The 26,014-nt window shown below is 46.5% G+C and overlaps 1 protein-coding gene across 9 annotated transcripts; it reads left to right on the top strand.

The window, feature by feature from the left end:
- The first annotated feature begins 772 nt into the window (after nt 1–772).
- Nucleotides 773–25,057, top strand: uimc1 (ubiquitin interaction motif containing 1). 9 transcript variants are annotated; one of them, XM_080482557.1, is made up of 18 exons: nt 773–1,091; nt 1,425–1,462; nt 1,914–1,995; nt 2,061–2,254; nt 2,400–2,645; nt 2,786–3,175; nt 7,014–7,520; nt 9,024–9,128; nt 9,203–9,276; nt 13,526–13,740; nt 13,856–13,920; nt 14,255–14,387; nt 14,770–14,961; nt 16,506–16,572; nt 16,654–16,759; nt 16,868–16,916; nt 23,700–23,733; nt 24,414–25,057. In XM_080482557.1, the coding sequence occupies exons 1-18, from the start codon at nt 1,055–1,057 to the stop codon at nt 24,577–24,579; spliced, it is 2,700 nt and encodes an 899-aa protein (XP_080338683.1). In that variant the 5' UTR covers nt 773–1,054; the 3' UTR covers nt 24,580–25,057. The 9 variants fall into 9 exon arrangements, with proteins under 9 accessions (XP_080338683.1, XP_080338681.1, XP_080338680.1 ...); XM_080482555.1 differs by having other exon boundaries at nt 14,234–14,387; nt 24,414–24,929; XM_080482554.1 differs by having other exon boundaries at nt 784–1,091; nt 2,376–2,645.
- Nucleotides 25,058–26,014: the final 957 nt, after the last annotated feature.

The raw sequence follows: 26,014 nt of genomic DNA, 5'->3' as shown, positions 1-26,014 counted from the left end.
AACCGTCTTGTTTTCATTTCCACTGGTGAGCACGATTGGTTTAATTATTGAGCTCCTGTGACATTATTTCCTTGTGGATCAACACATCGTGTGAGTCCAGGTACAAGTATACAGTATATGTATCCGTCATTGATTTGATCTCTAGATGGTCTAGATCTACACACTGGTGCTGCAACGCGTCCTGCAACTGTATTATTAGTTATATTTGATCTTATATGACAAACTTATGCAATTTACCATCTTAGATATTTACCAGTGGGTGGAGGAGCCACATGATGGTGGTCTGCAGTAGCAGCTTCAGCCTGGAGAGCTGGGAGAGGACAAGCTGCTGTTTCTGAGCCAGAGACAGAATCCCTCTAGGTGGTGCAATAGAGTCCTTCCAGGGAAAGAGACATGGAACAATAGAGTCCTTCCAGGGAAAGAGACATGGAACAGTTCCACTCTTAAGGCGACTGGTGGTGGATCCGCTGACAGAACCCTCCTGGTGAAGTTCTGGCTTCATACCAAAGTGCTCCCTGGCTCTATGCAGAGTTTCAGACCCTCATCCCTCCTAATAGCTTGGATCCACTGCCTCCTTTAGCCCGGGTCCGTGGGAAAAGCGTGGTAAGAGAGGTATGGTTGTTTTCTTGCCCCACAAGAGCAACCAGGAACACAACAAAAACAACCGCGTGGAGACTGAGCCGTTATCGTCACTGTCCAACGCTAAAGCGAGAACCACCGGAAGTAAATGAGCTCCACATCCGGTTTAAAACGCGGAAGTGTGAAAAGGTCTAGTGGATAGATAAGGAAATAGGAGGGACAATTCGGACGTATCCGAGGACCCATCACTCGTGACGTCATTACGTCCACAGAAACAAACATGGCGCCGCGAAAGAGATGAGTTGTTGTGCGGGCGAGTCAGTTGGTTCTTGATTTGTTGTGGGATGTTTTCTCGCGCGGCCGCTGCGTGTTTTCACGACACAAAGCGACGTGAGGACGCGGCTCGTCCGACGCTGTGGACGGATCACAACTTTCGTGTTCTTTGGTGAAGAAAGTTTGAAGCTCTGCGGGACCAATGCGAGGAGGAAGAGCAGCCCGGGGTTCCCCTCCAGGTAGGATAGGTGAGCCTCATGGCCCCAAGCGCCTCACAACCCTCAGCTCAGCGCAAAACATCCCAAATATCATGTTTACATTTAATAAACCAGCCACAACAGCCATCTGGTGGACAAATGTCTCCGAATTAAGAGTCAAAAGGTCAAAATAATGTAAGTAGAAGCAAAAAGGGACATGACATGAACACAGACAGTTAAACTGATGCTCAAGATGTTCGTCGCTAGTCATTTATATTTCCATGTCAAGTGGTGGACGCCACAGCCACCAATAATTCCTCTTTAAATGTAAAGTGTGACGAGCCATGGTTTGATTCCCTCCTATGTCTGTCTCAGGCTCAACTCAGAGGAAGAGGCCGCGGCGGCACCAGCAGGTGAGTCAACAACTCAGGTACTGGTTTACTGGTCCGAAGGGACCGGAGGAGGACCGCTGTCAACAGGAAGGATACAGCTCTACAGCGTCCATCCTGCTCCTCAGCCTCTCTCCTGCTCCTCAGCCTCTCTCCTCAGCCTCTCTCCTGCTCCTCAGCCTCTCTCCTGCTCCACAGCTTCCATCCTGCTCCTCAGCCTCTCTCCTCAGCCTCTCTCCTGCTCCTCAGCCTCTCTCCTGCTCCACAGCTTCCATCCTGCTCCTCAGCCTCTCTCCTGCTCCACAGCTTCCATCCTGCTCCACATCCTCTCTCCTGCTCCTCAGCCTCTCTCCTGCTCCACATCTGCTCTCCTGCTCCACAGCTTTTAAAGTTTCAAATGACTGTATTTGTGGTAATTGTATGAATTGTATTTGGAGTCTTTGTTTTTCCTGAAAGGTTTCTGCTGTTGTTGCAGTTTGAGCTGTCGACGTCTGTCCTGTCGCCTCGAACCAAGAGGCTGAGGGTGCGTGAGCAGCAGAGCAGATGCAGACAGACAGGTGAGGAGGTGAGACAGCAGACAGACGGGTGAGGAGGTGAGGCAGCACTCTGCTCTTTCCTCCAGAGATGACTGAGGAGGAGATGATGGACGTAGCTCTGCGATTGAGTGAGGAGGAGGCCCAAGTGTCCACGCTCAGGATGCAGCAGGCGGAGGAGCCACAGCAGGAGGAGGATGCCATGAGGAGATCCCTCCACCTGCAGCAGGCGGAGGAGCCACAGCAGGAGGAGGATGCCATGAGGAGATCCCTCCACCACAGTGTGAGTTTCACAGTGTGCTGAGTGAGGAACTTCATGACTGCAACAAAGTTACTAAATCCATGAGAGTAATCAGATACTAACGGACTGTGAGTTCCAATAAAGTCTGGATTGTTCTGAGCAGAACTCCCATCATCCTCTCTGGCAGTTGAGCCACGCCTCGCTACAACTCGGATCCCAACGGAAGCTGTCGTACCCGGACAGACATACAGCGTCGGCCCCCCCCGGCTCCGCCCCCCCCGGCTCCGCCCCTACCCATTCCTCACTGGGGGCTGGTCCCCGGTATCAGACTCGGAAGAGGAGTGCAGGCAGTCCTTTCCTGGACACGTCTCATCTGTCTGAGGCTTCAGCTGGCAGCCCTGAGGGGCCTTCAGCCCCCCCCGACTCTCAACAGGTCAGTACAGACCCTCTGACTCGTCACAGGTGCCAGCTTATCTGTTTGTTACTTGTACTTGGGTACTTGGAATACTCGGAGTACTTTCACAGTTTTCTGACATTGCACACGGCCACACTGTTTGTACATGTTTTCTTCAGAGTTGTGACTCGACGCAGACGGAAGACGCCGACCGGTGTCACTCTCCCGTCTTTCCGTCCAGTAGCCGCAGAGCGGCGGTCTGCGTGAGCCGGCTGGACCAGGACCTACTGCAGACCTGCAGGACCTCTGGTTTTGTGCGCTGGTCTCAGGACACCCTGACCCCCCTGCGGAGCCCCCTTAGCCCCACCCCCTCAGGGGTCGGTGGCCGGAGCCCGGTGTTCTGCACAACAGCCCAGAGGGATGAAACCTCTCAGGACATTTTCAATGGCCCCAGGTTCCCAGGAAGCCCCACCCCCCTTCCCCGCCCCCACAGAGGTCGAATGGAGCTCGTCGACGGCCCCCCAGTGAGGATCACTGCTCCGGAGTCAAACATTGTTCAAAGTCTAGAGGTGAGTCTAGGACTAAGTCTGGTTTTCCCTTTTGAAGTAACTTCAGGATTAACTCTGGTTTTCCGTACTATGGTGCTGGTTCACTTCCTGCCTGGTGAATCACCGTGGTAACTGACTGAACCTCTAACTTGCTCCAGTTCGCCAAGGAGAACGGCTCTGACATCAAAACAATGAACAGCAGCTCCTCCAGGCTGTCGCAGGCGAGTCACACCTTCTTGAAGCTGCGTCCTACTCCGCATGAAACGAAACGAAAATAGTCCCAATCATTTGTGCTACGTTGGTGCTAGAAACTCTGCTGTTTGTGCTGCCTTGCTAAAGAGTTTCTCCAGGATTTAATAAAGTGGTTCTTTTTTAAAGATAGAACTAGTTTATTATGAGATGATGACGTCACTCAGACCCCCACATTGTCCACATGGAACCAAAATACTTTGTACTGCTTCCTTTTCTGTCCTGATACTAACCTCAAGTTGTCTTATGAGAGAATACATGTATACATTAGTACGTTTCATACTTTACTGTAGAGAGGATAATGCTAATAATAATATTAAACCAAACAGCTCTGGTATCAGAATAGTATTGGTATCGGCAGATATCCAAATTCAGGTATCCGGACCGGATCAGATGTGAAAATACAAGCATCGGTGCTTCCCTACCTTCCCTACCTTCCCTACCTTCCCTACCTTCCCTACCTTCCCTACCTTCCCATCCACTTTTCCTTAACCCCCAGAAGTGTTTAATCGGCGGCCATGGTAAGGAACATTCGAATTCTCTATAAACTTGGGAGAGGAGGCTCAATGCTTCCTTTAGAACCTCCTTTAGCTTAGGAACCGCTGATGCTTCCTTTAGAACCTCCTTCAGCCTAGGAACCACTGATGCTTCCTTTAGAACCTCCTTCAGCCTAGGAACCACTGATGCTTCCTTTAGAACCTCCTTTAGCTTAGGAACCTCCTTTAGCTTAGGAACCGCTGATGCTTCCTTTAGAACCTCCTTTAGCTTAGGAACCACTGATGCTTCCTTTAGAACCTCCTTTAGCCTAGGAACCACTGATGCTTCCTTTAGAACCTCCTTTAGCCTAGGAACCACTGATGCTTCCTTTAGAACCTCCTTCAGCCTAGGAACCACTGATGCTTCCTTTAGAACCTCCTTCAGCCTAGGAACCACTGATGCTTCCTTTAGAACCTCCTTCAGCCTAGGAACCACTGATGCATCCTTTAGAACCTCCTTTAGCCTAGGAACCACTGATGCATCCTTTACCAAAGGAGACGAATCCCCACAATTCCTTGCGACAACATTTAAATGCTCATCTGAGCGTTCAGGGAAACTCCCAATGGAGGGATGCAGAGCATGTAAGCTTCCAATACAATAATCTGCCTTGAACAACTTTGATCTAGAACCCAGATCCCAACTATGAATGCTATGCGGATGTTGTAAAACAAACACAGTGAAGTATTATTTTTGTGCAGCCTATTCTCAGTTTGATTGGTTGTCTCTTCGTTTGGCAGCCTCTTTTCCTTTGATTTCAATCCAAACCTTGTGATATTTGAGATTCTATCAGCAGTTCGAGGCACAGTGGAAAGTGTTATAAATCAGCGGGCCCCAACCTTTTTTGCGCCTCGGACCGGTTTAATGTCAGACAATATTTCCACGGACTGGCCTTTTACAACAAAATAAAATGATCCGACCAACACATAAACTGTTGGCCTCCACGTAGCCAAGCAGGTTTGAAGGCTTCATTGCCTCATTGGAGAGCCGGTCGCCGCTTATCATGCCGAGCGTACTTGGTGTGGGGATCACCTGTCGCAATAACTCCATTTGAGCATGTCTCCTGGTATTGTCTGTTAAATGCAGCTTTCTTTTTCTTAGTGGTCAGAGGCTCTTCTGTCTCCTGACTGGGCCTTTTCCCTTTTGCAAAGAAACTTTCCAAAGATGTCTGTTTTTTACTCATTTTGCGAGCTTGTGGGTTTAATATTAGTGTTAATGTGACCGAGACAAGAGTGAGTCATAGACGGATGTAACGGAGAGAATTCGGTCATTTTTCAGAAGAAAACATTGTTCAGACTCGGATAATAAATAAAACAGAAATTATGTAAGTTCTTTCTGTGTGGCCCGGTACCGAACGACCTATGGACCGGTAATGGTCTGTGACCCGGGAGTTGGGGACCGCTGTTATAAATGCTCTTTTTGTAGTCCATTTTCAGAAACTTTTAGTTTTTTCACCCTGGCAGACGTCACTATCCTGCGCCGCCGGCGGATTATTATTATGTCACCTAGTGGAAGTGTGGTCCGATTGTCAAGGCAACGTGATCGCCTTTCCCTAACTCCTGTAGGAAGCCTCCTAACACCTTTCCTTAGCCCTGTGACATCATCCAGGGGGTTAAGGAAAAGTGGATAGGAAGGGAGATAGGAGGGACTATTCGGAAGCACCCTGTGTCTATGGTGGCCATGATAAGCTAAGAAAAGGAGGCTCAATGCTTCCTTTGTCTCCTTTAGTATAGGAAACACGGATACATCCTTTACCAAAGGAGACCAGATCATGTTCCCCCACAATTCCTTGCGGTGACAACATTTAAAGGGACCCGCTCATCTGTGCGTTCAGGGAAAGTCGTGATGATTGAAAAGGGTTACCAATGCAATAATCTGCCTTGAACAACTTTAAATAATCTAAAACTCAAATCCCAACTATGAATGTTATGCAGATGTTGTAAAACAAACACAGCAGGGCTCCACATTAAGGACTGTCCCAACGTCCAGGGCTGGTAAAAGCTTTGCTCGGTCAACTGACTCACCTGCCCACCTTGCCCGAGTCGATCCGGTCCGTGATCGGGTTGCGACATCATCGCAATTCATGGATCAGAAATTTCCGATCCAACCTGTAGAGATTCCTGATCCATGATCCTGGTCTGCTTCATGATCCTGGTCTGCTCCATGATCCTGGTCTGCTTCATGATCCTGGTCTGATCCATGATCCTGGTCTGCTTCATGATCCTGGTCTGCTTCATGATCCTGGTCTGCTCCATGATCCTGGTCTGATCCATGATCCTGGTCTGCTTCATGGTGCTGAAATGATCCCCAGTGTTTCCCTGCTGCTGCTCTGCTCGCTGGCTGCAAACTGTGGACTGGATTTCCTGAAGGGAGGCGGGTCTCAATGAGACCAGGAGGAATGAGGCAGGAAATGCTCTTTTTGTTGTCCATTGTTGGAAATTTGTAGTTTTTTCACCATGGCAGACGTCACTATCCTGCACCGCTGTGGGATTATTACGTCACATGGTCGAATTGCAAACAACGTGATCACTTTTCCCTCTCTCCTTTAGGAAGTCTCCTAACACCTTTCCTTACCCCCGTGACATCATCCATGGGGTTAAGGAAAGGTGGATAAGAAAGGAGGGGCTATTTGGAAGCGCCACGAAAATCTTAGCTGGGTGGGCGGAGCCTAAAGAGCGCTAATCACTGATCCACCATGCAGCCCTATATTTCTTTATCTGTTTACTGTTGTGAACACTATATAGTGACTTTTTTTTACTGTGCCTGTTTCATGTCACTTTTTTTTATTCTAGTTGGCCTGGTGGCGCCGAGAGGCCCGGTCGGCCTACTAGTCTCGTACAAATTCTGTACTAGACTAGTACAGAATTGGGTACCGTTACATGTTCTGATACCATAAAGAATCCTTCAGTCCTTCAGTCTCACCAGTTGAAGACCATCTTCAACCCACTTCCCTTAAAATTTTATCCAGTTTCAAATCCAGCATTCCACCTGCGGTTCAACTCCACTGCCATTTTAAATTGAAGTCGGTCTCTTGTTGATGGTTTCCATGATTATAACGGTTGTTCTTTTCTGTCAGGTGGACAACAGGCTGGACAACAGCCTGAATGAGGGGCTGGACGACGGGCTGGACGACAGGCTGGACAACAGCCTGAATGGGGGGCTGGACGGCGGGCTGGACAACGGGCTGGACAACGGGCTGGACAACGGGCTGAATGGGGGGCTGGACGACGGGCTGGACGGCGGGCTGGGCGGCGGGCCGGGCAGACGTTGCGGTGCCTCGTCATACTCTGATACAATGGAGACATGGAACTCGGCCGAGACGCCACCGCCCTGCGACATGATGCTGGTGGTTATGGACCAGGGCGTGACAGTATGCCAGCCGCAGGATCCATCCGCTCCTAAAAGTAGTGCCTACACACCTCAGACTGACACCTGTCTGTGTCCTCAGCCCCCCAGCCCCATCTTCCCTCAGGAGCCCTCTCCCTCCACCAGGTTCCAGGGGGAGAGGGACCTGCAGAACATCCACTACTACTGGGGGGTCCCTTTCTGTCCCGGAGGCCTGGACCCGGACGTCTACACTCAGGTTTTAGTCACATTTTACAATCAAATCCAGTTTATTTCATCATTGTTTCAATTTTATTTCAAATACAGTAAGTAAGTAAAGTTTATTGATAAAGTGCTTTTCACAGATAAAAATCACAAAGTGCTGTACATCAACGGGTGTAATAAAAACATAAGAATTTGATAAAATACAGTAAAAGTGGGAAATTTATATAGCCAGAAGCGTTCTTAAATAAAAACATCTTCTAAGTGCTTTTTAAAAGTGTGTCCGGAGGTCAGGGGCAAGTCATTCCATAGCCCGGGGGCCACAGTTCCCCCGGGTTCAGAAGCGGGTCTTTGGGACCTTCAGGAGTCGGGGCACAGTGTGTCGGCGATGTATTCAGGGGGCGGAGCGTGCAACGCCTGGAAAGTGAGGATTAAAATCTCAGTCAGTTTGAACTTTGACTGGGAGCCGGTGAAGATTTGATCAAATCGGGGTGGTGGGGGCTGTTTTGGGCGAACCTATCAAAAGTCTTGCAGCTGGGGCAGCCTCGCTCGGTTGGTAGAACAGTCGGTTCCCAATCAGAAGGTTGCATGTTCAATTCCCATCTCTACATGCCCAAGTGTCCTTGGGCAAGACACTGAACCCCAAACTGCCTGTGTGAATGCAGTGTGAGAGGGAGTGGTTGGTGGTCAGGGGGGCCGATGGCGCAGATTGGCAGCCTCTCCTCCGTCAGTCTGCCCCAGGGTGGCTGTGGCTACGTACCACCATCCAGTATGAAGTGAATGAATACTGCAATCTTACGTCTTTGAGTGTTCCGAAAAATCTATATTTTTGTATGACCTGAAGTCTGCGAGGACGGTCTTATTAAAGTGAAAATGGAATTGCATTAGTCAAGGATAGACGGAATGAAGACATGGAGGATCACTTCAAGGTCTGACCTTTACAGCATCCTCCTCACTTCAGAGATATTTCTCAGGTGGTCAAAGCAGTTTTTGGTCAGCTGTCCAGAGTGACCCTCCAGAGACATGACCTGACCCGTCCCAAGCCTGAGGTTTCTGAGGCTGGTCGTAACAGTCCAGCCCAGGACATCAAGGTGGTTTTCGTCAGGGGAATCTTTTTATCAGGAGCAATGATCGGAGTTTCAGTTTTGTCAGATTTAATCTCGAGGCAACTGGAAGAAAGCCAGCTTTTGACGCAGGTCACACAAAAACACAGAAAAGACATGAAACGCAAGTCATTGAAGGAGCACTACAACTGGATGTCATCAGTGGTAGGATTACCTTTTTAAAACCACCAAGAGGCAACAGATACAATAGAAACAAAATACAGTTAGTTTTTATCTCTTTCATTAATATATTCAATACCATTATATTGATTTTATATTTCATTTGAATCATTGAATTTATTTGATATAGATTTGATTTGGTTTCTAAATTGATCTTGTCTTTTAAAGTTATTTCTTTTTATTGTTTGTAAGCAGTTCAGTTTACTGGGAATTTTGCAAGTTCTGATCATATTCTTTTAATTGAATTGTGTGTGCAGGTGATTCTGGCTCAGTTTGAGGTTCAGAAGAAATGTTTGAAACAGGCTCAGAGGCGTCTTCTGAATAAAGCCCCGTGGGCGGGGGGCATCCTTCCCCAGCTGGAGGTAAAACGTCCAAACTGTGTTAGCCTGGAAGCTAACAGGATTTTAAATCACCATGATATATTTTGAACTTGTAGAACCGTCCGTCTCCTGAGTGGCGTGCGGAGTCTCTTCAGCTTCCTGCCAGCAGGGGCCGCTGTGTCTCCAGAAGGTGGGCTCCAATTTCCTGCCAGCAGTGGGGAGTGTTGACTGATGGTTCCGTAGACCTTTATCTGACTGTAGACGCTCATGTACAAGACAGTTTGCATACATTGTATGACATACATATATATGTAGTCAAGTAACAATATAAAAAAAGTACATGTGTGTAAATATGAGTTTCACAACACAGAGGCTTCACAATAACCTCATACAATAGTAACACTAATGTTTTTTTTTTTATGTGAATATTTAAAGGTTTTTTACTGAGCTCTGTGCAGTACAAGACTAATTACTGTCATCAGCAGTTCAGTGATACTCTGCCCAACGACCTCTGTCTCTCCAACATTAAATTACATCAGTTCAAAGTCATTAATGATATTTTAATAATGATACTTCAAACTAGTAGTGCTTTTTTGGCACTCAAAAATGCTTTACATAAAGAAACACACACAAAGAAAAAGAAAATTAAGAGTTAATGGATAACCAGTTTATGGAAATTTCAGGGTCGAGAGTTATACGGTTCTATGTTAGGGTCAAGGTCTAGAGTTATACGGTTCTATGTTATGGTTTGGGTCTAGAGTTATACGGTTCTATGTTAGGGTCAAGGTCTAGAGTTATACGGTTTTATGTTATGGTTTGGGTCTAGAGTTATACGGTTCTATGTTATGGTTTGGGTCTAGAGTTATACGGTTCTATGTTATGGTTTGGGTCTAGAGTTATACGGTTCTATGTTGGGGTCGGGGTCTAGAGTTATACGGTTCTATGTTATGGCCAAGGTCTAGAGTTTTATGGTTCTATGTTAGGGTCAAGGTCTAGAGTTATACGGTTCTATGTTATGGTTTGGGTCTAGAGTTATATGGTTCTGTGTTAGGGTCGGGGTCTAGAGTTATACGGTTCTATGTTATGGCCAAGGTCTAGAGTTATACGGTTCTATGTTAGGGTCAAGGTCTAGAGTTATACGGTTCTATGTTAGGGTCAAGGTCTAGAGTTATTCGGTTCTATGTTAGGGTCAAGGTCTAGAGTTATACAGGTCTATGTTAGGCTTGGGGTCTAGAGTTATACGGTTCTATGTTAGGGTCAAGGTCTAGAGTTATACGGTTCTATGTTAGGGTCAAGGTCTAGAGTTATACAGGTCTATATTATGGTTTGGGGTCTAGAGTTATACGGTTCTATGTTAGGGTCAAGGTCTAGAGTTATACGGTTCTATGTTAGGGTTGGGGTCTAGAGTTATGCAGGTCCATGTTATGGTTTGGGTCTAGAGTTATACGGTTCTATGTTATGGTTTGGGTCTAGAGTTATACGGTTCTATGTTATGGTTTGGGTCTAGAGTTATATGGTTCTATGTTAGGGTCGGGGTCTAGAGTTATACGGTTCTATGTTATGGCCAAGGTCTAGAGTTATACGGTTCTATGTTAGGGTCAAGGTCTAGAGTTATACGGTTCTATGTTAGGGTCAAGGTCTAGAGTTATACAGGTCTATATTATGGTTTGGGGTCTAGAGTTATACGGTTCTATGTTAGGGTCAAGGTCTAGAGTTATACGGTTCTATGTTAGGGTTGGGGTCTAGAGTTATGCAGGTCCATGTTATGGTTTGGGTCTAGAGTTATACAGGTCCATGTTATGGTTTGGGTCTAGAGTTATACAGGTCTATGTTATGGTTTGGGTCTAGAGTTATATAGGTCTATGTTATGGTTTGGGTCTAGAGTTATACGGGTCTATGTTATGGTTTGGGTCTGGAGTTATATAGGTCTATGTTATGGTTTGGGTCTAGAGTTATACAGGTCCATGTTATGGTTTGGGTCTAGAGTTATACAGGTCCATGTTATGGTTTGGGTCTAGAGTTATACAGGTCCATGTTATGGTTTGGGTCTGGAGTTATATAGGTCTATGTTATGGTTTGGGTCTAGAGTTATACAGGTCTATGTTATGGTTTGGGTCTAGAGTTATACGGGTCTATGTTATGGTTTGGGTCTAGAGTTATACGGGTCTATGTTATGGTTTGGGTCTAGAGTTATACAGGTCTATGTTATGGTTTGGGTCTAGAGTTATATAGGTCTATGTTATGGTTTGGGTCTAGAGTTATACAGGTCTATGTTAGGGTTGGGGTCTAGAGTTATACGGTTCTATGTTAGGGTCAAGGTCTAGAGTTATACAGGTCTATGTTATGGTTTGGGGTCTAGAGTTATACGGTTCTATGTTAGGGTCAAGGTCTAGAGTTATACGGTTCTATGTTAGGGTCAAGGTCTAGAGTTATACGGTTCTATGTTAGGGTCAAGGTTTAGAGTTATACAGGTCTATGTTATGGTTTGGGGTCTAGAGTTATACGGTTCTATGTTAGGGTCAAGGTCTAGAGTTATACGGTTCTATGTTAGGGTTGGGGTCTAGAGTTATGCAGGTCCATGTTATGGTTTGGGTCTAGAGTTATACAGGTCTATGTTATGGTTTGGGTCTAGAGTTATACGGGTCCATGTTATGGTTTGGGTCTAGAGTTATACGGGTCCATGTTATGGTTTGGGTCTAGAGTTATACAGGTCCATGTTATGGTTTGGGTCTAGAGTTATACAGGTCTATGTTATGGTTTGGGTCTAGAGTTATATAGGTCTATGTTATGGTTTGGGTCTAGAGTTATACGGGTCTATGTTATGGTTTGGGTCTAGAGTTATACGGGTCTATGTTATGGTTTGGGTCTAGAGTTATACGGGTCCATGTTATGGTTTGGGTCTAGAGTTATACAGGTCTATGTTATGGTTTGGGTCTAGAGTTATATAGGTCTATGTTATGGTTTGGGTCTAGAGTTATACGGGTCTATGTTATGGTTTGGGTCTAGAGTTATACGGGTCTATGTTATGGTTTGGGTCTAGAGTTATACGGTTCTATGTTATGGTTTGGGTCTAGAGTTATGCAGGTCCATGTTATGGTTTGGGTCTAGAGTTATACAGGTCTATGTTATGGTTTGGGTCTAGAGTTATACGGGTCCATGTTATGGTTTGGGTCTAGAGTTATACGGGTCCATGTTATGGTTTGGGTCTAGAGTTATACAGGTCCATGTTATGGTTTGGGTCTAGAGTTATACAGGTCCATGTTATGGTTTGGGTCTAGAGTTATACAGGTCCATGTTATGGTTTGGGTCTGGAGTTATACGGGTCTATGTTATGGTTTGGGTCTAGAGTTATACGGGTCTATGTTATGGTTTGGGTCTAGAGTTATACGGGTCTATGTTATGGTTTGGGTCTAGAGTTATACAGGTCTATGTTATGGTTTGGGTCTAGAGTTATATAGGTCTATGTTATGGTTTGGGTCTAGAGTTATACGGGTCTATGTTATGGTTTGGGTCTAGAGTTATACGGGTCTATGTTATGGTTTGGGTCTAGAGTTATACGGGTCTATGTTATGGTTTGGGTCTAGAGTTATACGGGTCCATGTTATGGTTTGGGTCTAGAGTTATACGGGTCCATGTTATGGTTTGGGTCTAGAGTTATACGGGTCCATGTTATGGTTTGGGTCTAGAGTTATACGGGTCCATGTTATGGTTTGGGTCTAGAGTTATACGGGTCCATGTTATGGTTTGGGTCTAGAGTTATACGGGTCCATGTTATGGTTTGGGTCTAGAGTTATACGGGTCCATGTTATGGTTTGGGTCTAGAGTTATACGGGTCCATGTTATGGTTTGGGTCTAGAGTTATACAGGTCCATGTTATGGTTTGGGTCTAGAGTTATACAGGTCCATGTTATGGTTTGGGTCTAGAGTTATCCAGGTCTATGTTATGGTTTGAGTCTAGAGTTATATAGGTCTATGTTATGGTTTGGGTCTAGAGTTATACGGGTCCATGTTATGATTTGGGTCTAGAGTTATACAGGTCTATGTTATGGTTTGGGTCTAGAGTTATATAGGTCTATGTTATGGTTTGGGTCTAGAGTTATACAGGTCTATGTTAGGGTCAAGGTCTAGAGTTATACGGTTCTATGTTAGGGTCAGGGTCTAGAGTTATATAGGTCTATGTTATGGTTTGGGTCTAGAGTTATCCAGGTCTATGTTATGGTTTGGGTCTAGAGTTATTCGGTTCTATGTTATGGTTTGGGTCTAGAGTTATACAGGTCTAGGGATTGTTATTCTGCATCTTCAGCAGTAACATCACTTCCTCACTTCCTGTCTTTTGAAGGTCCTCCATGATTAAAGTTGTCAGCATGCTCCCAGCTGGCCTGAGTGAAGGAGGGTAACATGATGGTGTGGACCTGCTGAGGGTGGATGTTTTGTTTCAGACTGCAAATGAGAAGGAGACAACGGTCTGCTGAAGGCAGAGACGGGAAGCATGAGGAGGAAGAGGAGGACGGAGACGGGAAGCATGAGGAGGAAGAGGAGGACGGAGACGGGAAGCATGAGGAGGAAGAGGAGGACGGAGACGGGAAGCATGAGGAGGAAGAGGAGGACATAGATGAAACTCAGGCTGTGGAGACAGACTGTGAGTTTTGTCCAGGTATGATCTTACTTAATCACTTAGCCGCCTGTCAAACGTCGTCTGAGCCGTTTCTGGGTTCTCTTACAACGAGAACCTCAAAGAAAGAACTTTGTTTTTCTGTTTCTTCCAACAGAAACTCAACTGAGCGACAGCGAGAGAGTTCAGGAGCTCCACGTGTTCACAAAGGACGGAGACGAGGTGAACCACGTCACCATGTAGCTACAGCTAAGCTAATACCAACACATGTGGACGTGGCTCATTACAGATAGCTAGCAGCTAATGCTAACACACGTCAATAGATGGCTCAGCTAGCAGCTAATGCTAACTCGTGTTAATAAAGGACTGAGCTAGCAGCTAATGCTAACTTGTGTTAATAAAGGACTGAGCTAGCAGCTAATGCTAACTTGTGTTAATAAAGGACTGAGCTAGCAGCTAATGCTAACTCGTGTTAATAAAGGACTGAGCTAGCAGCTAATGCTAACTGTGGATACTTATCACTTTGGGACCAAAGGTTTTGTGTCGTCCTCCTCAGCCTCCCCCCACAAGTCCTGAGCTGCAGATTCTCAGAGACGACTCAGCAGCCGGTGAGGAGGAGGAGGAGGAGCAGCAGCAGCAGCAGCAGCAGGAGGAGCAGCAGCAGCAGGAGGAGAAGCAGCAGCAGCAGGGTAAAGACCCCTTCATACTCCATAAGAACCAGAAGAAAGTTTGGCTCTCCCGGGTCTCGCCGAACAAAATGATGTAATTTCCTTCAGCCAGCTTCCTCAAGCTCAAGGACTTTTGTTTAGCTGAAACATCGGCACTATGGTGTGTTGCTCATGCACAATCCTGCTCACTAATGACTGTCGGTCGTATTTTAATCATGATTAGCATGTAGCATACAGCTCCTTCGTGAAGTATGAACTGTTCTGCCAAACAAGCATTTCTTCCGGCAGCTGGCTGACGTCACAGCCGAACCGTTCTCCTTCTTGGTTTGGGTTCTTCTGGGGGTCTGCAGGGGACTTCAGAATCAGGCTAACTGGGTCCTCCTCCTCTTGCTGACTCTCTCAGCTCAGATGGAAGCTGAAGGGGAGGAGCTGGAGGAGCAGCGAGGGGGTCCAGATGTGGAGGAGGTCCTCCCCCCCTTCAGCCACCCCACCGCTGTGGACTGCCCCCTCTGTCAGAGGCCATTTCCCACCAACCGGATCGAGCTGCATGCGGCTTACTGCGATGGGGAGGCGGGGCCAGACCCTCATCTCCATGGTAACATGTTTCTTTACGTCTCGTCCTCTTCGGGCCCGTTCACACTGCATGGAAATGAGACCCAATTCTGATGTTCTGCTCACAGTGACTCGTTTCTGACATGTGTGACCGTGTGAACAGTACAATTCTGATGTTTTCTCCAGCACATGTGGTTCCAATTCAGATCTGAAGTCTTTCAGTACGACTGCCGTCTGAACGATCCAGTTGCAAATAAGCAACTGTGTCATCATTGACATGTGATTGACGTCACAAAAAGCACCGGAGGAAGTCGCTCCACCAAACTTTTAAAAGTAGGAATGCACCGATACCGATACCAGGCATAAGTACTTGTACTCATAAAACTGCCACCAATACCACGACACCGATGCCACTTTACGGCAGGCTGTGGTTCATGGCACTTCACTGCAGAGCGGTTGGGCAGGGAGGAGCGCACATCTGGGGCGGGCAGGGAGGAGCGCACATCTGGGGCGGGCAGGGAGGAGCGCACATCTGGAGCAGCCAGTGAGGAGCGCACATCTGGGGCGGGCAGGAAGGAGCGCACATCTGGGGCGGGCAGGAAGGAGCGCACATCTGGGGCGGGCAGGAAGGAGCGCACATCTGGGGCGGGCAGGAAGGAGCGCACAGTGCTCGTCTTTCGGACGTCTTTTTTGAAAATTGACTGTGAAATGCCGTTTGGAGGCTCCCTTCCTAAAACTGTGGCTGAAATGGAGCTGCTGCTACTTCAACTGGCTTTAGCAGCCAAAATACTGTTTGGTCTGTTCCACCGAGCGCACCCCCACCCTGGGTGCTCCACCACTCCTGAATGAATGGAGAGGAAACCCTGCAGCTTCTCACAAAGTTTTATTGAAAGCACTTGTGTTCAATGTTAGTACTCGCTTTATAACAAAGTGTTAACCCATCCTGCTCCCGTCTCCAGACCGTAGTCGGAAGACGCAGGGGAGACCAACTTCTACTGCGGGCCGAAGCTGTCCTCAGCTCGCTCCCTCACACACACTGGTCAAGCGAGCAGCCCGCCTCTTAAAGGGGCCACGCACCGACAGACACTGAGAACAAAAGTTTTATTACAGTATATATGGCAGTACCATAAAAGAACTAATTTTGAATGTCAGTACATCACAATGCAGGAAAGTTGTTCAAACAACATCTGTGGAAAAAAACAATTGTGTGTATTGGCCTAAGTACTTGGTATCGGGTATCAGTGAGTACTCAAATGCAAGTACTCATACACTACTCGTTTTGGAAAAAAGTGGTATCGGTGCATCCCTGGTCAAGTTTTCTTCTTGCCCTCATCGTGTTGTGGAGATTCTGTGGCTCCTTTTGAACAACCACGAGCACACGGAACGTGTTATTTAGTACAGTTGTTTTTTTATTGAGGTAAGAGGTTTTATTTTGGTCTGAAACGTAAAGCCGTCCATCTTTTCTCTGTAAACAACGTGCTCAGCGTGACGTCATAAAATTGGAATTAAGCATCAAGACCTGCAGAGTGAACAAAGCCTCGTCTGTTCTTCTTCCTCTTCCTCATGTCCTCCTCTTCCTCTCTGTAGTGACGCTGAAGCCTCGCAGAGTGAGGACGAGGACGGTGGAGCTTGAAGAAACATGTGACTCTGACAGGTGAAACGGTTTACTGACTTGAGAAACAGTTTCATGACTTTAAGAAGCGTCTGTACTAGTTGTGTTCTGTGGTGAGTTCAGGGTCCAGCAGGAGACATGTTACATCTGTCACCGAGACGTCAGTCTGAGCGAGTACAGCCGACACACCGAGCGCTGCATTCAGAGACACGCCTCCAGATCTGCAGGGGTCAGTCGCTCTCTCTCTCTCTCTCTCTCTCTGTCTCTCTGTCTCTGTCTCTGTCTCTCTCTCTCTCCCCCCCCCCTCTCATTGTGTGTGTGTGTGTGTGTTTGACAGAGAAGAGACCTTCTGTCGGCTTTGCAGCAGAATGAGGGCAGAGCTTCAGGTGAGTCACATCCTCATACGACACTGACAGGTTAAACCTAGAGCGGCAAACTAAACCTAGAGCGGCCTGTCAGCAGTTTGGGGCTCAGCATCTTGCTCAAGGACACTTCCACATGTGAACTGGTAAAGAGGGGAGTTGAACCTGCAACCTTCCCATTGAGAGTCACCTGCTCTACCAACCGAGCCACAGCTGCCCCACACTGTTCTACTGAGCAGCCGGTACCTGAATGCCTCCTGTAGTCTCACACACACAATTCTACTCGGTACCTGATGGCCTAAAGCACACAGGACGAGTTTCTGCTTAAAATCTCATTTTTATAACTTTCTGTTTGAATGTATTTATAGACACCTGGACAAGATTGTTAGTACCCCTCTGCTAATGAAAGGAAAACCCATAATGGTCACAGAAATAACTTCAATCGGACAAAAGCAATGAAAATCAGACATTGTTTTTTAATTGTAGTTGAACAGAATTATTTAAAAAAACAAATCATGAAACAGGCCTGAACAAAACTGATAGTATCCTTAACTTAATATTTTGTTGTACAACCTTTTTGAGGAAATCACTGCAATCAAAAGAATTCTGTAACTTTCAATGATACTTCTGCACCGCTCACCTATCTATAGAAATCCTCTTCACCTAAACCCAACCCAAACTCATGACTGCCCCCTTGTGGATAAGAGAGTAATAGGTTGTAATTCCTTTTGAGACCCAACCCTTAAATCTTCCAACAAGGACATTTGGTCTGAAGTCAGAATCGTACGCACACCACCTTAAATATATATAAATATATATAAATTTGCATTATTCTATTCCAGGAGTTCAGAAGAGACTCATACATAAAGTCTTCAGTTATATTGTTATTCCTTAGTAGTTTTTTGTCAGGTAAATAATGGGTATAAATCTTTTGTAACCTTCCCTTCATCATCTTTCCATCCAGCTGAATAAACGGGCCAACATAAACAGATTAAAGGTCTAATTTGAGCAGCATAGTAATAATCTCTGAGGCAGGGAAGGCCCAGCCCCCCCCTTCTCCTTCATCAACTGCATTGTTTCATATTTTATCCTCGCCTTTTTATTTTGCCAAATGTATTTTATCCCACTCATCACAATGTTTGTCAGTTATCCAAATAGGAAGACATTGAAAGAGGTACAGGACACGAGGGAGGATATTCATTCTAATTGAATCCACCCGAGAGTGAAGATTCAAAAATTGGACATTGATCCACCTTTGTAAGTCTGATCTTATTTTTGATATTAGAGGGACATAATTGGCATCAATCATTTTGGACGGATCTCCTGTCAGAACGGTTCATATCAGATGTCAGATAAACGGTTTCATTTGTATTGTTTTTTTAATCTTTGTAGGCAGGTTATAATTCAGCCTTAGAACCTAAGTTTTGGTAATATTAATTTTATAGCCTGACAAAGAGCCATCTTCCTCCAGCATTCTCATTCATTTAGGAAGCGACCTAGTGGGATCCGTCAAAAATATTAATATGCCGTCAGCAAATAGAGCTAATCTTTGTTCCCCTGGTTTTAAAGTAACACCTTGAATTTCTGTGTTCTGCCTTGTCCCCTGAGCTCAGGGCTCAATAAACAGAGAAAAGTAGTGCCGGTGCTCCACAGCCCTGACCGGTTCCTCTTTCTATTGAATAGATTTGGATAAATCCCCGTTTATTTTAATTCTGGCAGTAGGTTTGTTGTACAGAGCACAAAATGTCCCGATCATGTCAGAATGAAAGCCAAATTACTTTATATAGAAATTCCCATCGTACTGAGTCAAAGGCTTTTTCTGCTTCCAAACTTATTCTAAGAGTTTCTAATTTGCATTTCCTTCCATGTTTCATTATCAGAAGCGTTTTCCTAATATTGTCTAATAAAGCCTGCCTTGTCTTTATGTATGAGTTCAGGTAGAATTACCTCCAGACGCTTACATAATATGGAGGTAAATAGTTTGTCATGGATATTGAGTACACTCATGAGGCCATAGTTTCCACAGTCAAGTTTGTCTTTATTTTCTTTGGGGATAATAGAAATAATTGCCTCTTTGCAAGATGGAGGGAAAGTCTTTGTTTCAAGTACCCAGTTGAATGTTTTCATTGATGTCGGTACCAGGTGATCTCTCCTGAGTTTAAACTATTCAGAATGAATCGGTCTGCACTTTGCTGTTTTTTAATCTCTTAATTGCAGATACAATTTCTTCCTTAGTAATTTTTGAGATTAGCTTCTTATTCTGGTCATTTGTGACTTGAGGTCAATTTAATGATAAAATGAGTCCGTTTCAGTCGCACTGAGGATGTCGTTTCTGATGATTCTCCTCACAGCAGTGTTGTATTTGTTCTGTTTCACTTTGGGTTGTTTCTGGATGTTTCATTTTGAAAATTGTCCTCTGTCTGTTGTTTCCTTGATCTATATGACAGAAGTTTAAGCGCTTTCCCACCAGTATTGTAGTATTGTTTTGTAAAAAGAAGCTTTTTTTGAATGTCCTGTGTGTTTAGGTCTTTTATCTCCTTCTTCACTTCCAACATTTTTAATTTCACCCGTAGAGCAGATAAATGTTCTCTCTGTAATTCTTTAACTTTATTCTGGAGATCTAGTGATTTTTGTTTTGTCAATTTCTTTACAGCAGAAGAAATTGCGATCATTTTCCCGTGAAGCACTGCTTTTAAAGCGTCCCATACTATAGCTGGTGAGACGGCGTCGCTGTCATTGTATTCTAGGTGGGATTCAATTTATATTCATTTAATCTCCATAGAGTAGATTTTATTTTAGCGTTAAGGTTAAGGGACAGATATACCGGATTGTGGTCTGAGAGTGCACTTCTTCCTATGTCACAATTTATCACTAGAGACTTTATGGTTTTTAAACATGAACAATAGGTCTATTCTGGAGGAAACATGGTGCGCCAGAACAGGGAGAGTCGTCACACCCTGTCGGGTTATTTTCCCTCCATACGTGTACTATTCCCACTTCTTTCATGAAACAGTTTACTTTTTTGTAAGTTTTTTTGTTGTCATTTTTTTGGATTTAATCGAATGTTGAAATCCCCCAAACATATTCAAATGCCCCGACTCTTTGTTGTCATTGTTTCAAGCACATGTTTGTAAAATGACCATTCACTACCTGGTGGGATATAAACCTTGAACAGTCTCACTAAGGTTCCCTCAATTTTACCAATTAATAATATACCTCCCCTCTTTATCTTTGTGTTCAGATATGAATTAGAAATTGATCGCACTGCACAACAAAATGGCCACTCCTCTACGTCTACCTGAGTCATGTGAGGAGAAATATCCTTTAGTGTACTCCATTCTGTTTCATTTAGTATGTTCATTATCATTAAGGTGGGGTTCTTGTATGTATGTTACCTGGACCTGGTCCCTTTTCAGGGGAGAGAACATTTTTGACCTCTTAATTGGATTAAGTATGCCATTTCTATTAAGTGATACAAGTTTTACAGGTCTATCAAACATGTGACTTTATCTTCACTTCTCTCCAACTTTGTCCACGGTTGTGCCTGGGCTATCCCTCCTGGGCTATCCCTCCTGGGCTATCCCTCCTGGGCTATCCCTCCTGGGCTATTCCTCCTGGGCTATCCCTCCTGAATGTACGGAGCCTCTCTTTGTAGCTGGGGTCTAGAGTTGCCCTCGTTAGTGGGCTGATTCACTGGGGTCCAGGACAGCAGCTTTAGCCTCTCAGTCAGTGATGCCGGTGGCGGTGCTGGCTTCGTCGTGATGCGTATCCTCTTTTGACAAGGTCTTGGGCTGCTTCAGTCAGTGCATAGTAGGGATGTCCCGATCCGATATCTACCAATCGAATCGGGACATCCCTAGTGCATAGTATGTTTTGGGTCCATCCTCGTGTGTCACTCGTAGCCTCGCGGGGACTCGCATTTGAAACTTCACATTAGCGGCTTTCAAAAGCCTCTGAATTTCAGCACATTCCTTCCGTTTAGCAATGATGGATGGCGGATAGTCATGATCGAGGTTTACATGAATGCCTTTCCACTTGAATCCTTTTGTCACGCTTTGTGTAGCAGCATCTCGTTCACCTTAAAGCTCAGAAACTTGACCACACTAGAGCGAGGTGGTGCGCCAGCTGGTTTCCCACTAGAGCGAGGTGGTGCCCCACTAGAGCGAGGTGGTGCGCCAGCTGGTTTCCCACTAGAGCGAGGTGGTGCGCCAGCTGGTTTCCCACTAGAGCGAGGTGGTGCGCCAGCTGGTTTCCCACTAGAGCGAGGTGGTGCGCCAGCTGGTGCCCCACTAGAGCGAGGTGGTGCGCCAGCTGGTGCCCCACTAGAGCGAGGTGGTGCGCCAGCTGGTCCCCCACTAGAGCAAGTTGGTGCCCCACTAGAGCGAGGTGGTGCGCCAGCTGGTGCCACACTAGAGCGAGGTGGTGCCCCACTAGAGCGAGGTGGTGCGCCAGCTGGTGCCCCACTAGAGCGAGGTGGTGCCCCACTAGAGCGAGGTGGTGCCCCAATAGAGCGAGGTGGTGCGCCAGCTGGTGCCCCACTAGAGCGAGGTGGTGCCCCACTAGAGCGAGGTGGTGCCCCAATAGAGCGAGGTGGTGCGCCAGCTGGTGCCCCACTAGAGCGAGGTGGTGTGCCAGCTGGTGCCCCACCAGAGCGAGGTGGTGCCCCAATAGAGCGAGGTGGTGCGTCAGCTGGTGCCCCACTAGAGCGAGGTGGTGCCCCAATAGAGCGAGGTGGTGCGTCAGCTGGTGCCCCACTAGAGCGAGGTGGTGCGCCAGCTGGTGGTTTAAGGCCTAGTGAGCCATGAGCCCTCTGAATTTGCAAATCAGACAGTTGAAGGCCCTCGCGAAGAAGTTTGTCCACAAAGGACAGCATGTAAACTGAGTCTTTTTCAGCCTCTTCAGCTATAAATCCTTAGATTATCGCGTCTGCCGCGGCTCTCCATCTCAGCTAGCTTCTCGTCTAGCCTCATGTGTAGCTTTAGCATCTCCATTACCGCATCTTCCGAGGCTTGTATCCGCTCTTCGGCCTTTTCGATCTGCTCTTCTCTGCATCCGCCATCTTTTGCTAATTGCTATTAGATGCTAGCTAGCCTTAACTGTGGAAGATGAAACTGTATTTCACTGCCCAGGACGCCTCAGACACAAATTAAATGTTACGGCAGTGTCTTGCCCCGTCGTTTAACTTTAAGTTCTTACTATTTTTTTCAATATAAAAGGGGCTTTTGGTCATATTTCGCGGGTTCCTTCAGAAGCTGTCTACTGTCCGACCATCATGGCTGGTGGTCCAACAGGAAGTCCAGACTGCATGTTTCAGCTCCTTCCACAGATGTTCAATAGGATTTAGATCAGGGCTCATAGAAGGCCACTTCACAATAATCCAATGTTTTGCTCTTAGCCACTCTGGGTGTGTTTTCGGTTCATTACCCTGTTGTAAGACCCATGACCTGCAACTGAGGCCAAGCTTTCTGACACTGGGCTGCTCATTTCTCTCGAGAATACCTTAATAGTTTTGAGAATTTGTTGTGTTGTGCACAAATTCAAGACACTGTGTCCAATGCAGCAAAGCAGCCCCAGAACAGAGCAGAGCAGGGCTTCCTCCATGTTTCACAGTAGCGGCGGTGTTCTTTTCTTTCTATGCTGCATTTTTGTACCTATGAACATAGAGCTGATGTGCCTTGCCAAAAAGCTCCAGCTTTGTCCCGTCCGTCCACAGGACATTCTCCCAGAAGCTTTGTAGCTTGTCACGATGCAGTTTGGCAAATTCCAGTCGGGCTTTTTATGATTTGTTTTCAACAGTGGTGTCCTCCTTGGTCATCTCCCATGAAGTCCACTTTTGCTCAAGCAACGACAGACGGTGTGATCTGACACTAATGTACCTTGGCCCAAGGTCAAGGTACATTAGTGTCAGATCACACCAAGACACCAAGACCATTAATGTCTTTGGAGGTTGTTCTTGGCTCTTTTGTTATCATTCGTATTATCCGTCTTTTCACTTTGTCATCAAAGTTCCTCCTGCGGGTTAGGGTTAGGGTCCAGGGAGGGTGGCTCCAGTCCCCTGGATCTTAAAGTTCTGAATAATATGTGCGACTGTAGTCACAGGAACATCAAGCAGCCAGGAGATGGTCTTAGAGCCTTTACCTTTAACATGCTTCTCTACAATTTTCTTTCTAATCTCCTGAGACAACTCTGTCCTTCGCTTCCTGGTCCATGTTTAGTGTGGGACACACCACGTCACCAAACATCACAGTGACGACTTGTCACCCTTTGAATAGGCCGACTGACTGATTAGAAGTTTGGAGACACCCGAGATACTAATCAGAGGACACACCTTGGTTGAACATGTCCCTATGGTGAAGGTATTTTCAATCTTTTCAAGGGGTATCATCATTTTTGTCCAGGCCGGTTTCATGACTTTGTTTTTCAAAGTAATTTATTTGAACCACAATTGAAAAGTAATGTCTGATTTTCATTAAATTTTTATTTATTGTTACTTTTCACAGATTCAAGTTATTTCTGTGACCATTGTGGCTTTTTCTTTCATTAAGGGATTGGGACCAAACTATTCTGTCCGAGTGTAGGTGTGGCAAAATAAATAACTCGATTAAGTGTTTAGTTCACTGCAGCTCTTACTCTGCTTTTGGTCTTAAAGTTCCTGATCATAGCTCATAAAAGTCTTAAAGTTGACTGACATTGTGTCAGGTACTTGAACGCCTCATGTGTGATGAAAGAAAGAACTAGTTTACCAACAGTGGATGAAGCAGTTTCATGTCCACAGACTCTGTCATGCCTTTTCTTGTTTTTGTTCAGATGCCGGCCCGTCACACCCCCAACTGCAGCCAGGGTGAGAACAGCTTTTATTTCTTTTACTTTAGTCTGCACAGCCACTCCATCCAGCGGCACAGCCACTCCATCCAGCATCCAGCAGCACAGCCACTCCATCCAGCAGCACAGCCACTCCATCCAGCGGCACAGCCACTCCATCCAGCAGCACAGCCACTCCATCCAGCGGCACAGCCACTCCATCCAGCGGCACAGCCACTCCATCCAGCGGCACAGCCACTCCATCCAGCAGCACAGCCACTCCATCCAGCAGCACAGCCACTCCATCCAGCAGCTCTGCTCAGGCGTGGACTGCAATCGTTTTTCTGTTTGTGTGTGAGCAGATAAACAAACACTGGAAGATTCAGAGTTTAAGTCCACCATAGGTTTAAGTTCAGAAGTGTGTTGATACAGGAGAGAAACTTCACCATGGAGTACGAGTGTTTATGTCGTATTCACATTGTTTCTGTGTGAAACCCTCACCTCCAGTCGGTCGTCTAAACAAGGCTTCACTCTCTCACACCACTCCACGTTTGTCTTGTGTGAAGCTGCCATGTCATGAAATCTGATTGAACCTTAATGCCCCCTGTGGCCACACGATTCTACCCAGCACTCGGTACCTCAGCACCTCCTGCATCGTTAGATAAAGCTCACTCTGTGGTGGTGTAAAGCGTGTCCTGTTTGTGTTTTTTGTCTTTGCAGAGACGTCATCGACCTGCGAGACGACGACGACGACGAGCAGGAGGAAGAGGCATTCAGGATCAGCAACTCCCCCATGAGGACCTTCACTCCCATCTCAGAGGCCACCGACTGCCTCGTCGACTTCAGGAGGCAGCGAGTGAAGAAGCCCTGCCACAGGCGGCGCTGAGGGCCGAGGGCAGAGGGCCGAGGGCCGAGGGCAGAGGGCCGAGGGCAGAGGGCCGAGGGCTTCTAAACCTGATGGGCATGAGGCTTCTCAATCCAAGATCAATGACGGCGAGACTTCTAGTTGCAGGGACGGTGCTTCTACTCTGCGTGTGGGGGGGGGGCACCGGGGCCCCCCAGCACCCTGCTGGGGGGAAGGAACGTACCGGAGGCTGTTAGCGGACCACACAGCTTCTTCCTCATGTTTGCTAACTCGGTTTCACAGTTTGGTTTCTTCACAAACTGTCAGATGAGGAAATCTTCAGTCTCACTGTGTCGGTCTCTCAACGTATTTGAATAAATTCTGAGGTTCATAATAAGTTACCATGTTTTTTACTTTTCATGGCCTTTCAACAAAGCAAGTTATTTTGTGTCCTATGTGTACCTAGTTATAACAATATTAATAACAATAATAATAAGATATTGCCCAAGATGTCGCTGATGAGGTCGGCTGCTGTCGTATCTGTTCCAGCACTTTTTCAACATTTTTATTTCTTCACTGTCACAACCGGGGTTCTATCAGACACGACTCTGGTTCATAACCTTTACCTCCAACTGGAGCAGCTGCTTCCTGCCCACTCCTTCAACAGGAGCCAGCAGGAAGAGGCTGAGGCAATGAGCACACCACCCACCACTGCCCAGCGTCCTGCAGGCTGACGTCTGTCCAGTCCCAGCTCAGAAGCACAGTCTGGAGGCGAGGGGGTCTGTCTCATGACCAGTGGTGCCGGTAATGCCTTACTTCTCATTTTTATGTTGAGACGGTGGGGGTTGTTGTCAGCAGCTGCTGAAAGTAAATTAAAAACAAGCTTGTATCCAACTTAGTTACTTTTAAAAGCAAGTAATCAGTAAATGAAGTTGATTTTAACGGGGTAACTAGTAATCAGCAATCTCATTACCTTTTAAAGGTAACTTTGGCAACACTGCTCATGACCAACAGCAGCTGGTGCAGATTGTTTTTCTCTCCAAGTCCCTGGAACTCTGGAAACTCTGGAACTCTATAATGTGGGCCTTTCTACCCCCCCGCCCCCGAGTTCAGCTCCGTCATCTTGTCCAGGTACAAACAGTCTGACCAGCCTGTGTCCACCTGGATCACCCCCTAACTGTTCAGGGGGGTCTACAGCACACCATTGGAGCCCCCCGGGGCCCCCCAGGGCTGTGTGCTGAGCCCTCTGCTGTTCTCACTACAGGACCTGACGTGGTCCCGTCATATCAACACCTGCTAAGAAGCTCCACAGCTTCTCCACAGCTTCTCCAGCACCTCAGAGGCCTGAGGGACTTGAAGCTCCCTCTCAAGGTGCTCAGAAACTTCTACACCTGCACCATGAGCGTTTTGATTGGATGCAGGGGTGATTGCTCATTAGGGGCAGGCGGAGCTGAGCGCCCCCTGGTGTCATCAGAAA

This window comes from Lipophrys pholis (assembly GCF_963383615.2).
Source record: "Lipophrys pholis genome assembly, chromosome: 16".
In the NCBI taxonomy this organism is placed as follows: domain Eukaryota; kingdom Metazoa; phylum Chordata; class Actinopteri; order Blenniiformes; family Blenniidae; genus Lipophrys; species Lipophrys pholis.
The sequence above is the reverse complement of the archived record's forward strand: the minus strand, read 5'-3'. Positions and strand labels throughout refer to the sequence as shown.

Coding starts and splice junctions, on each gene's coding strand:
- uimc1 (XM_080482550.1), top strand. CDS start 1,055: ATGCGAGGAGGAAGAGCAGCCCGGGGTTCCCCTCCAGGTAGGATAG. Junction 1,463..1,913: donor GGCCGCGGCGGCACCAGCAG/GTGAGTCAACAA, acceptor CTGTTGTTGCAG/TTTGAGCTGTCGACGTCTGT. Junction 9,277..13,525: donor GGCCGCTGTGTCTCCAGAAG/GTGGGCTCCAAT, acceptor GTTTTGTTTCAG/ACTGCAAATGAGAAGGAGAC.